This window comes from Lissotriton helveticus, chromosome 4_1 (genome assembly GCF_964261635.1).
Source record: "Lissotriton helveticus chromosome 4_1, aLisHel1.1, whole genome shotgun sequence".
NCBI classification, from domain to species: Eukaryota; Metazoa; Chordata; class Amphibia; order Caudata; family Salamandridae; genus Lissotriton; species Lissotriton helveticus.
The window spans coordinates 1,900,132,287-1,900,146,337 of record NC_136063.1 but is presented as its reverse complement, the minus strand read 5'-3'; the positions used below and the strand labels follow the sequence as shown (position 1 = coordinate 1,900,146,337).

General features: G+C 45.4%; 1 protein-coding gene across 2 annotated transcripts in view; it reads right to left on the bottom strand.

The window, feature by feature from the left end:
* The window catches only part of WDR44 (WD repeat domain 44), a 543,349-nt gene that overhangs the window by 400,339 nt on the left and 128,959 nt on the right, over positions 1-14,051 (bottom strand). Inside the window, exon 3 of one of the 2 annotated variants that reach the window (XM_078688542.1) lies at positions 3,872-3,946. The exons of the other annotated variant lie outside the window; for it this stretch is intronic. Within the exon in view, the coding sequence (XP_078544668.1) occupies positions 3,872-3,946 (75 nt within the window). The remainder of the gene's footprint in view (positions 1-3,871; positions 3,947-14,051) is intronic. 2 annotated transcript variants of the gene reach the window in all.

Sequence of the window (14,051 nt, the reverse complement as noted above, 5' to 3'; positions counted from 1 at the left end):
GTCGGTTCTTGCATCGGCAACAGGCACTGCGCGATCTTTGCGGTGCGGGAATTTTCTCGCACTGACGATGATGCGCTCCGCAAGCGAGTGATGCGTGAAAATTGCAGATCTTCTTCTTTTCTTCTTGTCCAGCTCCCCAAACAGCAGGCACAACTTCCAGAGGCCCCACAATTGGATCAAGCACTCTAGGAAGGGCAAAACTCACTCAGCAGAGTTCAGGGGGAAGCTGGGGTGAAGTCCTTTTGTTCCTGGGACTTCTTAACAGGAGGCCCGCCTCTCCTCAGGCCCTTGGAGATCTCTTCAAGCAAGGGGACACAGCAACAGCAAAGTCCTTCCCCTCTCATTGGCAGCAAAGCAACTGCAGGTCAGCCCACAAACACACAGCAGGACAGTCCTTCCTCTTCAGTCTTCCAGCTTTCTCCTTGGCAGAGGTTCCTTCTTGATTCCAGGATGATCTAATTTTCTGTAGTCTGGGTAGCCCTTTTTCTACCAATATTCTCTTTGTTCTCTGAGGTCAGAGAGGCCTTGGCTTAGTCAGAAATAGTTCTGTTCAGTCCTGGAGCACCTTTTTTACTTGACTTCTTTTCTTTAAGAGAGAGGGGCATGGTCCTCAGCCGCCCAGCAGGAGGTGGAGCCAGCATTGTGGAAGGTAGGCACAGCCCTATTCAGACCCAGGTGCTATCCCCTCCCACCACTCAAGATGAAGATGAAGCTATTCAGCCTAGGGATGACTCACTCAGCCTCTGGGAGCCACCCCAGCCCCTGTCATTTACAAACCAGACAGTCAATTCACAAACAGGCCAAGACACACAGAAAGGTCAGACAAGAAAACAGCCACTTTCTAAAAGTACTGTTTTCAAACACAGGATTTAAAAAACATCCTTCCTAAAATATGTGTTTTTAAATTCTGAGTTCAGGGATACCAGACTTTAATTTTTCATCTTGCTCCTGTGGGAAGATATGCAGGTAATCCTTATACACAGCATTCCCCATTATAGCCTATGGGCAAGATGGCCTTTCAATAGTGAAAAACGAAAATGGCTGTAATTCACTACCAGAGCATGTCACCCACACTAGTACATGCTCTACCTTTCAGATACACTGTACCCTGCCCACGGGGGTACCTAGGGTCTTCAATAGGGGTGTCCAATGTGCACAGAAAGGGAAGGGTTAGGCCTGGCCAGTGTGGACACTGGTCAGGTCAGCATGGCAGTTAGCAACTGCACACAGGCACTGCGGTGGCAGGCCTGAGACACAATTTTAGGGATACTCATGTGGGTGGCACAATCAGTGCTGCAGGCCCACTAGTAGCATTTGAATCACCAGCACTGGCACACTTCGTGCACTTTACTAGGGACTTCCTGGTAAAACAAAACTTTCCAATCATGGATAACCAATCACAATAAATTTACCTAGGGAGCACTTGCACTTTGACACTGATCAGCAGTGGCAAAGTGCCCAAAGCATCTAAACCATCAAAAACTAAATTCAGCACAGCGTCAAAAATACAAAATGTAGAGACAAAAAAGTCAGGGGAAACCACGCCAAAGATGCCAGGTCTAACAGCAAGCAGGTAAGGTGGTTAAATATATTTTATAGCAAAAATATGCTTCAAAATAAAAGGGGGGAAAGTAAGTCTCTGCCTAAATGTGGTGGGGATATCCTTGCAACTAACTGTATGTTACCCAACTTTAGGTTTGTTTATCCCCAACATAGATTGAGATAGTGGTCACTGGCATGTAAACCCAGTAGCAATTGCATAACATATTACGACAAAGATCCTTATATAGACATAAATATATATATATATACAAATATAAATGTGTCACCAGATACTTCCATTGACCCAGCAATTCACAGAATTTCACTGGCCAATAACTGCCAGGACGCAAGAAAGTACAAAGCTTGCCCCCGTACAGCATTCAGTGCCATAGTCCGACAGACTGAACACAATTTCAAACCCTGAATAAGCTCAAACTCCAAGGCAAGCGAGAACAGAAAATCAATGCATATTTGATTAAAACCTTTTTCTTTTCTCATTTTTTAAAACAAAAATCGAATATGTGTAAAACATATAATACAGTCATGTATACTCTGTATACATAAGAACTAACAAGAACTGAGAAACCAGTTCCAAAAAGTGCTTTCCAACAATATCGAAAAAGATAACGCACCTAAAAGTGCAGTTTCAAATACCTTATAAAATAAATCCTTGTCAGCAGGTACATACAACACCTGTTGTGCAAGACAATACATACGACACCCGTTATAAGCTCTGAGACCAAGCCATAAATGTGCTGCTGTGTTTCATATATTGTCTTGTATATGTATTGCTATGAAGGATGGGCGCCCCCATCTGCACTAAAGCAATGAAACTCGCAGAGCATCATCATATAATTTCAATGCAAAAGGTTTTCTTACTGAAAACCCTTTCTTAATACAATGGAGTCATATGATGGCAAGTCGGAGGAGTCGAGAACTGATAATGCAAACTGAACTGGGCAGAAAAAACTGGGCAGTTGCTACAAATAGCTCAAGGTGCGACAGAGCAGCCCAATACAAATCTTTGGACCTTGAACAAGAAATTCAAAATGTTCTATTTGTCCTCTAGACATCACTTTGAAAAAGCCTTGTTGGTGAATAATCAGACGTGCCAACCCTAAACAAGAGGTAGAGTCAGTGAGAATATCATCTGTAGGTACTGCTGCCAAAGCACAAACTTCCAGAAGTAACTTGCATTATTGATACAGCAATAATCCATTTTCAATACATTTTTCAGACTTGGTGAAATTAAAATCACTAGGTCGGTTGAAAGCTCAGGAATCCCTTCTTTTTGAACACTGCTTATACGTCATTCCTTAATTCCTACACTATAGGCTACTGAACACCAAAAAGATGTGGGTAGCCTTAAATAAAACATTTTAGGCTTCTGTTCAGGTGATTTTTAAGTATAACTTCCTCAGAAACCAGAACCAATGAACTTATGTTAGAAGTTATGTATGTAGAACTAGCCCTTGATCTGCGGCAAGTACTAGAGCTAGGCAACGCCTGCTTCCAAGCGCTTCTCTGTCAATCATGTGGCATTCACAATGAAAGGCAATCGTACTCGACAAAACAGACACCGTCTAAAGATATTAATGGTGCTAGAGTTGGACAGTGCCTAGATCTCATAGCTAGCTGGGGAAGAATACATAATCTTGGTGACAAGCGTATGTGTAAAACTAAACACCTAACAGAGAGTGGCTGCTCAAAGGACTTACCTGGTCTAACTGGCAGTACAGTGTTTAGGGAGCCTTGCTCCGGATATGCGGACCAGCAAAAGGAAACACTTAAGCCAGATACCGCCAGCGTGCATTCTTGAAGTGTTTGACCGCTAACATCACCGGGGAAAACTAGATTGAAAATTTAGAAGATCAGCTTTAGCAGGTTTTGCACAAAGTTCTAGAAATAGGAATGGCCAATTGGGGGAGCCATGACGACATAAAAGAACATAGGAGTGAGGAGTATTTCTCTGTCAGTGGCAATTATGTGACCGGTATGTTTGGAATGCTGTTCAGGCCCATGTTTGGAAGGGCGTGGGCATTCACATCTCCAACACGTCAATATTAGTGACTTGAAATGGTTTCATAGAGGTTTGTAGAATATCAACTTATGAAAAGGACGAATATGAAAGAAGTGGTTTTATTACCATAAATATTCTCAATACTGCTGGAAATGTCTCGCAACAGTGTATTAAATAAATGACTCAAATATAACTTGCACAAACAAATTTCTTCACTGTGATTTTTTTTTACTGATTCATTTAAAAGTTATTTTCTTGTGCACCGAATCAACCTTTGCAGAGCATCCATATTTTGGTGACTTTACTAACCGCTTTAGAATCATCTTGTTTCTTTTCACTGACCACTGGATCTTTAACAGCCTGTTGTCCTTTGTCTTCAGCTTCCTGTAGCAGAACAGATTAAGGCACGTATATTCAGCTAATATTTTGTGTCGAAATAAGAAACACAGTCAACAAGTCTCAGCCTAGCATTAATAAGGCAAGAATGAAAGGTGTAAAATGGTAAACATTTTTTTGCATTGTCTCGAGGTAAAACCTACCAACCTCAGATATTTTAGTAAAATGCAAACCAGGGGCCTGCAGGGTGGTGTCTCTTTCATGTATCCCATGAGATTTTCCTACTCCGGCAATCCTCAAACATTGGCTAAAAACACGCATTTTCCTCACATTTCTGTGAGCGAAAGTACTGGAAACGGTGGGGGGAGGGGAACAAACATACTACCACCAAACGTTCACGTCTCCAAATAAAAACTGGTACCTCACTTGTGTGGGTGGGCCCACCGCCTGCGTCGGGAAGAGGAACAAAACACAATGTAGACACAAAAAGTTCCTATAAAATAAATTACCTAATATGGCAATGCAGAAGCTGCAGTATTCGGGTCAGGGCTCAGCAGCCACCCAGGGAAACGACAAAACCCAGACATTTCTGAAAACGTGGCAACCAGGGGAATCCATGGTGGTTTGCCTATTGTGGAAATGTGATGAAAATGTGTGTTTTTAGGTTGGAGGATTCCAAGGCATTATGGGTAAAGAAACATGTTGAGAGCAACGCTAGTAATGCCACCATAGGCTCCACAGGGTGTCTAATTTTCAGAAACATACAGGTTTGATAGGCTTCTAGGTACTTGCTGAGCCAGGGCCCAAAATCCATAGCTACCCATATGTCAAAAGAGGGTAGGTTTTCAGAGGAAAAAATGAATGTGTTCATCTTGAGTTATGTGCCCTTTCCTGTCACAGGCACCAGGCTCCCGCGCCCCCACACAAATGAGATATCATTTTTATCTGGACAATTAGGGGTACACTGGTTCTTTTGAAATGTCTGGCTCCTGCAGATTCCAGAATTAGCCCTCTCAGAAATGTGAGGAAAATGTGTACTTTTAGGTAGTGTTTGCTGTTTGCAAGGGAGTCGGAGTCAAAAAAAACTTTTTAGAAGCACACAAGTCACAGCACCCTGGACACCGCTGAGTGTCTAGTATTTAAAAAACATGACTGGGTATGGTAGGTTTTCCCAGGTGGCTGCTAAACTAGGACCCACAATATGCCGCTACCGACGTTGTAAAAAACCAAAAAAACATGGATTCGGCTGGGTATAATATGATGTCTCCAGGTCGCGTTTTGAGGAGTATTGTGTTGCAGGCGCTTGGCCCAGCTACACAAGTTGGGTACCATTTTTATAGGGAGATGCGTGGGGACACAGAATAATAGAACATTTGTAATTACCATTTAGTTTTCTCAACATTTGTGCCTTCAAAATATAAGCCAGCGTGCAAGAAAGATTTTGCAAAATGCCCTCTGAATCACATGCTATTATGGGTACTCACAAATTGAGATGTAATAACCACTGTTCCCAAACTCTGTATCTGGTGTACATTTCAGAAATACATAGGTTTATTTCATATCGATTTTTCACTCTTTATATTTTTATATTTATACTCCCTACACAATGAAAAACCATTGTACGGTGCAGCTCAGTTGTTGGCTCTAGGTACTTCTGGGTCTTAGTGAACCTACAAATCGTACATATCCCCAAGACAAGAAGAGTCCAAAAGACTTAAAGGTATACTGCTATGGTACATCAGCCACTAAAATGATGTTACAGATGAAAATGTCATGAACTGCTGTGTTTTCCTACTCATTTTCAATATTTTTATTTCAACATATAATTTGGAAAAAACTTGAGGGATCCACACAAATGACCCATTCGTGAATTTTGAATTTTATCTACTTTTCAGAAAAGTACAGCTTTTCAGGATCGCCCCGAGTTTCACACCTGCTTACACCATGTAAAAGATTGGGTAGTTGGTTAACTGGGGTGTGAGCCGTGGGCAAGCAGCAAAGACAATCCTCGTCAGGGTGAAGCACAAGCCAAACCTAAATTAACCTGTACTCAACCCAGATGTGATGCCTGACTGCTCAGCAATGTGTAAAGTATTTGCGCAAAACTTCATGAAGCGAAAACATCACAGAAATAGAATCCCACATCCAGCGAGAAAAATAGAAAATTCTCTAATAAACAGAACAAGACCAAAACAACAAAAATCCAATCAGTAGAACTAGAGATATTGCCATTTTAAAGATCTAAGTGAAAATAGCACCAGAAAGCACAAACAGCCAACTGTGGATATCAGGTCACGCCGGACTTGCACCAAGTCATATGTTCAGGTCGAATGCACCCAGGGGACCCAGTTAGGCCTGCTGAAAGAAGTACCTTAAATCCCAGCTTGGAGAGCATTGCGAGGATCCACATCGAAAATGCACTGCGCAGGCGAAGCAATGAGTCAGTTCCGAGACACAGTTAATCTGCGATGAGAGCCTGTGTTGTCAAGGGTTCTGTTGAAGGGGACTGATATGCGAAGTTTAGCGTAGGGGTTGTGGAGCACAGTTGGGGCAATGTGTTGGTTCTGAGGAGCTGCATTGAGGCTGCCATCGACGAGGGATGCGAGGGTCTGTGCAGAGGATGTCTCACATGGCGGTCTGGATGGGGCTGAGAAGGCAATTGAGGCCTTTACAATAGGTCCAATCCAGGCAGCAGTGGCAGTCCATTCGTTTTGCTCTGGTTTGCCCCGCACACTAGAGGAGATGCGTCGGATCCGCTGGATCCACAGAGGCTGGCAGAGCACCTTAAGCCCACTTCCAAGGATCCAGGACTGGGATGGCACCTCTTGGCATTGTAGACATAGATAGCTGAGTCCAGGCGCAAGGTGGTTGAAAGCCTGTTGTGCCCATGAAGCTTCAGGACAGGAGGCCATCTACCTAGCCTTTGGAGTAACTCTGGGTTCTGGGGCAGAGATGCAGGTCTAGTGCTCCCCACCCAGGGAAGGCAGCATTTTAGCACAGTAGGGCAGCATTCCTTCAGAGCATTAGTCCAGCTGAGTAGCAGTTCTTTCAGCAGCACAGCAGTCCTTTTTCATGGGCATAGTATCCAAAGGTCCAAAAGTGTACTGAAGAGTTGGTGTTTCAGGTCTAGTATTTATACCCAATTGTGCCTTTGAAGAGGGGAGAAGCTTCTAGAGGCATGCCTTTGAAGTTCACAGGTGCCCTGTATTCCTGGCCCAGGCTTGACTAACTACAAGCCTAAATACAGCCCTTAGTGTGGAGGCACGCCATAGCCTATTCAAGTGTAAGTAGGGCTGGGACCAAGTCCTTCTTCCCATCCTGCCAATGATGGCCCATCCAGTCACGCCTAAGCTCCTTTGTATGTGTGGCTGTTGAGGAGGAATACATAAAGTCAAACCGTCAACTAAATTCAGTCATGTGACCCAGAGACAGACTGCAGGCACCAAATGGCTAATGCAGGAAAATGACAACTTTCTAAAAAGTGGTATTTTCAAAATTGTAATTTAAAATCAGATTACACCATAAGTTAGGATTTTTCATTACAATTCTAGAGACACCAGACATGAACTGGTTACCTGTTGTCATCTGGAAATTACAATTATAAAACTTAATACGGTAACTCCAGTGTTATCCTATAGGAGAGGTAGGCCTTCCAGTAGGGAAACACAAATGTAAGAGTTTTTCACTATCTGGACATGTAAAGCTTAAAAATACATGTCCGTCGAAAATGCCATACAAGATCTACAGTCCGGAAAAGCGCCAGGCCCCAATGGGCTCCCCACAGAAATGTTCAAATGTGTGGTGAGTAAACTCACCCCACATATGCTCAACATGTTTTTAGGAGCAAGAGACGAAGGCAAACTCCCAGAAGACTTATGGATGGCGACAATAGTGGTCATTCTCAAAAAATGAAAACCCCACGATATCTGTAGTTCATACAGACCTATTTCCCTTTTGAATTTCGAAGTAGTAGAGAGTGTGTAGTAGAGTGTAGTAGAGAGTAATAGAGAGTGAGAGTGGTAGAGAGTAGTAGAGAGTGTGTAGTAGAGTAGTAGAGAGTAGCAGAGAGTAAGTAGTAGAGAGAGTGAGTAGAGAGTGTGTAGTAGAGAGTGTAGTAGAGTGTAGTAGAGTGTGTAGTAGAGTGTAGTAGAGAGTGTGTAGTAGAGTGTGTAGTAGAGTGTGTAGTAGAGTGTGTAGTAGAGTGTGTAGTAGAGTGTGTAGTAGAGTGTGTAGTAGAGTGTGTAGTAGAGTGTGTAGTAGAGTGTTGTAGAGAAGTAGAGAGTGAGTAGTAGAGAGTGAGTAGTAGAGTGAGTAGTAGAGAGTGTGTAGTAGAGACTGTGTAGTAGAGTGTGTAGTAGAGTGTGTAGTAGAGTGTGTAGTAGAGAATAGTAGAGTGGTAGAGTGTGTATAGTAGAGAGTAGTGAGTGTGTAGTAGAGAGTGTGTAGTAGAGTGAGTAGTAGAGAGTGTGTAGTAGAGTGAGTAGTAGCGAGTGTGTAGTAGAGTGAGTAGTAGAGGGTGTAGTAGAGTGTGTAGTAGAGTGTTGTAGAGAAGTAGAGAGTGAGTAGTAGAGAGTGAGTAGTAGAGTGTGTGGTAGAGACTGTGTAGTAGAGAATAGTAGAGTGGTAGAGTGTGTATAGTAGAGAGTAGTGAGTGTGTAGTGTAGAGTGTGTAGTAAAGTGTGTAGTAGAGTGTGTAGGAGAGTGTGTAGGAGAGTGTGTAGGAGAGTGTGTAGGAGAGTGTGTAGGAGAGTGTGTAGGAGAGTGTGTAGTAAAGAGTGTGTAGCAGAGTGTGTAGCAGAGTGTGTAGCAGAGCGTGTAGCAGAGTAGTAGTAGAGAGTGAGTAGTAGAGAGTGAGTAGTAGAGAGTGAGTAGTAGAGAGTGAGTAGTACAGTGAGTAGTACAGTGAGTAGTAGTTAGTAGAGTGAGTAGTAGAGAGTAGTGAGTGTGTAGTAGAGTGTGTAGTAGAGAGTGTGTAGTATAGAGTGAGTAGTAGAGAATAGTAGAGAGTAGTAAAGAGTGTGTAGTAGAGAGTAGTGGGTGTGTAGTAGTGTGTGTAGCAGAATGTGTAGTAGAGAGTGAGTAGTATAGGGTGAGTAGTAGAGTGTGTAGTAGAGAGTGTAGTATAGTAGAGAGTGAGTAGTAGAGAGTGAGTAGTAGGGAGTGAGTAGTAGAGAGTGAGTAGTAGAGAGTGTAGTACAGAGAGTGTAGTAGAGAGTGTGTAGTAGAGTGTGTAGTAGATTGTAGTGTAGTAGTGTGTAGTACAGAGTGAGTAGTAGAGTGTGTAGTAGAGTGAGTAGTAGAGTGAGTAGTAGAGAGTAGTAGAGTAGTAGTGTGTAGTAGAGTGAGTAGTAGTGTATAGTAGAGTAGCCGAGTGTGTAGTAGAGTAGTAGTGTGTAGTACAGAGTGTGTAGTAGAGAGTGTGTAATAGAGAGTGTGTAGTAGAGAGTGTGTAGTAGATTGTAGTGTAGTAGTGTGTATTAGAGAGTGAGTAGTAGTGTGTGTAGTAGAGTGAGTAGTAGAGAGTAGTAGAGTAGTAGTGTGTAGTAGTGTGTAATAGTGTGTAGTAGAGTAGTAGAGTGTGTAGTAGAGAGTAGTAGAGTGTGTAGTAGAGAGTAGTAGAGTAGTAGTAGAGAGTGAGTAGTAGAGACTAGTAGAGTAGTAGAGCGTGAGTAGTAGAGAGTGTGTAGTATAGTGTGTAGTAGAGAGTGAGTAGTAGAGAGTTATAGTGTAGTAGATGTGTAGTAGAGTGAGTAGTAGAGAGTGAGTAGTAGAGAGTGAGTGGTAGAGAGTGAGTGGTAGAGTGAGTGGTAGAGTGAGTGGTAGAGAGTGAGTAGTAGAGAGTTGTAGTGTAGTTGAGTGAGTAGTAGAGAGTGAGTAGTAGAGAGTGAGTAGTAGAGAGTGAGTAGTAGAGAGTGAGTAGTAGAGTGTGAGTAGTAGAGTGTGAGTAGTAGAGTGTGTAGTAGAAAGTAATAGTGTGTAGTAGCGTGTGTAGCATAGAGTGAGGAGTAGAGAGTAGTAGACCACGGGGTGACTCGCATTACAGAGGCCCGCCCCAAATTTTGAAGGGCTGGGAGAGAGGATACCCTACTACACCCACATGCGCTATACTGCTTTCATGCGTCACAAAGGGTGGTCTCTTGAAAGAGGGGGGGTCTGAGAAAACGAAGAGGTGTAGGGGTCGAGGGCTGGGAGACAGTAGAGCAGATGGGAGTGAAGACAGGACCACATGTGAATCTTCCTGTGCCGTTTGCTGATCGGCTCCGTGCCACCCACTCCCTGGTACTATGGAGGATATCGCTTTAGGGCCATTCACTCACCACGATCTTGGGTCCGTAGGCAACCAACTAGACGGGCTCTGTAATGCCTGGCCTTTGTAATGGGGTAACCGGTCTGGCTAAAAATTTAGGAGTTTTGATCGACCCTACCCTCAATATGCGTCAGCAGGTGAACAGAACAGTTTCCACCTGTTGGGGCATAATTCACATCTTGAGGAAGATTAAACATTACTTATCCCAGCAGGCCAGAAAGCAAGTCGTGGTTGCACTTATAGGCTCCCGACTTGACTATTGCAATGCGCTGTATGCAGGACTCAATAGGGGGCTGTTGCAGCACCTTCAAATGGTCCAAAATGCGGCGGCCAAGTTTGTGTTGGATCTACCCAAACGGGCGTCGGCCACCTCCGCGAGGAAGGTGTTGCATTGGCTCCCTATTGAGGACAGGATTTCTTTTAAAATCCTGTGCCTGACCTATGGCGCCTTAGCGAGAAATAGGTCAGGGGGGTTGGGGCTCTTTTGGCCCCCTATAGCCTCTCGAGGAATCTGCGCTCTGCCAACAAATCTCTGCTATCTGTACCACGCATTCGCAGAGTCAAATGGGGTGGCAGAGCTTTTTCCACTATAGCACCAAAAATGTGGAATGCTCTTCCGGTGGAAATTAAGGCCCTTTCCACTCTTCCGTCCTTTAGAAAAGCCCTGAAGACACGGCTATTTGCCAAAGCATACCCGTAGTTTTGCCTCTGCCTTTTTGTGATTCTTTTTGATAGGCGCCTTGATGCCTTCGGGTTTTAGTTGCGCGTTATACATTTTCTTTCATTTCATTCATTTCATTTCACCCGTGGTGAAAAAACATTAATCTGAAGAAAAATGATAAAAGGACCCATATGAACTCATGTGGGTGCACAAAGCTGTTTCACGGGGGGTTTGTAACGCTCTGGGACAGTGCGTGTAAGTATGTTTGAGACTCAAGTTCACTGGCATAAACATGAATATATTTAGAGCGAAAACAGGAAATTGTGCATAAGCTAGCTATGTCCCCCAATGTTGCAAATGTGATTCTCAGTATTGTTGAAGGCCTAACTAGGAAGGCGAATTTCAGTTGTGACAGTCAAAAATGACCTGGATGGAAAATCTTGAGTAAGGAGCGAGGGTGCAGGAGGGGGAGGTGAGCAATCACCGTGAAGCAAGTTAAATAAAACATGCTCTCTGCATTGGCAAAGGCAGCCGCTTCTTTATAATTGCATCGCGCTTTCACTTTAAGTGAAAGCGTGATGCAAAAATAAACACGCGGCTGCCTTTAACAAAGGCAGTGAATGATAATAAAAAAGTGCGTGCATAGCGGCTAATTAGGAGACACTGTCTCCCGCCGCGGTAAGAGATCCAATCCGGCTGGGCGTGGATCAAAGGAGACAGGGTGGCAACAAACCGTGAGTGACATGCCTTCAGTGCAATCATTGCCCTGCCTTTGGCATAATTCGTGACGCAAAACTACGCGCATGAATAACAACTGAAGGGGGAGCTAGGACAAGACTTTTGGAATCATATTGATTTCAAAAAGCCTCGTATGATTACGTCAGGACGAGACCTAATAATAACGTATGCATAAGCAAGCAAAAGCAGGTGGCCCCCACATTGAAAGTGAAAGCGCAAGCCCAGCACGTTGTTCAGATACGTAATTTGACACAAGAAAAATATGTAGTCCTCAGAGGAATACTTAAACACTGACAGTGTAGGGAGATGATACTTGGCTAGTGCTCCGTAGCTTGAAAGTGGAAACAGAAAGGAGGGAAAAGAGGAACAATTTCCCAGTAGCAAGCAAGGATTTTGAAAGGACAATGGCACAGACAAATAAAAAGGAAAGGCAACCAGTGGGTGGGGTTTAACTCCACGAAGAGTCTACAACAGCTTGCTCAGCTTCAGTGCAAGTGCCGTTACACTCGACCTAAAAAGTGTACACACATTTGCAAAGTTTAGCAATATGAGGCTACGTATAATGCTCCCAGAACGCTCTGATTAGATGCACATGTATGCAAAACCTGAAAGCAAGATTGACAATTCTTTGCATTCAAAATAAAATGTGCATTAAAAAATGCAAGTGAGGGGGGGGCGTGGCTTGCTGCTGAGCATGGCGGCAGCGTAAAGGAAGAGCTCCGGTGACGACGCGGCCTCTTCAAAGATCCGATTGTAAATCCGTGCTCCACATAACCCCTGTGGAGAGGACCTGAAACCTGGGACCGGGCGGGAAGGACGGCCGCAACTCCGATAACGATTGGGCACCGGGAACTCAAGATTGCGGCGTCGGTCCAAGCGGCCTACGACGGCAGTGGAAGCCGGGGACGGACGTACAGCAGAACCTGACAGGAAGTACCTGAGGCCCGGACACAGGCCGCCGGAAACACCCGTCCGAGAGGGAGCAAGGGAGAGAGACGATCGGAATACGCCGACGGCGGCGGGAGACATCACCGCAACGGTAGAGGCGCCGGTAAATGCAGAGAATTGCACCGGAACACCTCTGGGGGTAACGCCGGACTGCGGGCGAAGAGGAGAAACGTGGGGAGAGCTGCGCCCGGCGAGCCGCCATATTGGTGCAGTGCATCGGGCCCCGGTGGTAGACCTCCCTCCGCGGCCGAGGTAGGAAGGCGGGAAGTGCTGGAAACCTGCATCCAGTAACGCAGTGGGCCACAGGATCTAGAGCCTTGCACACCACAGCCCTGCATGAGGAACCGGGCAGTGGTGGAGGCACATCAATACCGGCGGGCCGCCATCTTGGTGTAGTGCGGAGGGCGCCCGGCACGGACGTACTCCGGGTGCACAAGTCCTAGCCTGCATGCCGGTTACACAAGTGCCCTGACGCCCAGAGACTTACTCGACCCCATACCAAGACGAACTACTGGAGCAGGACCGAATAAGGGCATACTGACCAGGTAATCAGCCTGATGTCTGGTGAAATATACTGAGGGACACGAGGGGGCTAGCGCTATATTGGCACTGACTCTGGGAGATTGCTGGAACAGAGGGGAACCCACAATACTACTCCAGATAAAACCTACGGCACGAACACTGTATCGTAAAGGAGGGGGTGCCCCCCCCATCCAACACTCCCTTGCACCAGCCGGGACTTGGCTCGGAGGGCACAGCCGGTAACCGCTAACTCGGTGGGCGCAGATACAGACACAATGCTGCTTGACCCAGTGAAAGTCAACTGAAAGCCGCGGAATACCTCAGGGACGTCGACAATTCATCGACCCACTAGCGGTGGGAAAGATGTCAGGCAGGGGGAGTAAAAGCAACACTACCCAAACCAGAATTGACAGATTTGCACGCGACAGGAATGCCTCTCCTTCCTTAGAGGGAAAATCCCCAGCAGGCAAGTCGACAGAGGAGACGAGCAACAAACAGGCCACATTGGACGACGTGATGAAAGCCCTGGCGCAAGTCCAAGCGACGGTAGGATCGATATCAACCGAGATCACACTTATCAGGGCAGACTTCCATAAAATGTCCGAAAAAGTAAGCACTATGGAGGTTGTGACGAAATCCCTGGTCGAGGATGTCTCTGAACTCCAGGCGACGGTGGAGAAGATAGCTGCGGAAAACAAGACACTGCGGGAGCGTCTGGACGACCAGGAAGGACGCTCCAGACGGAACAACGTGAGGATCCTTGGGGTTCCAGAATCTGAAGGGACGAAATCCCTGGTCGAGGATGTCTCTGAACTCCAGGCGACGGTGGAGAAGATAGCTGCGGAAAACAAGACACTGCGGGAGCGTCTGGACGACCAGGAAGGACGCTCCAGACGGAACAACGTGAGGATCCTTGGGGTTCCAGAATCTGAAGGTACGAGAGCAATGGACCTCTATGTGGAGGAGTTGATACAGAA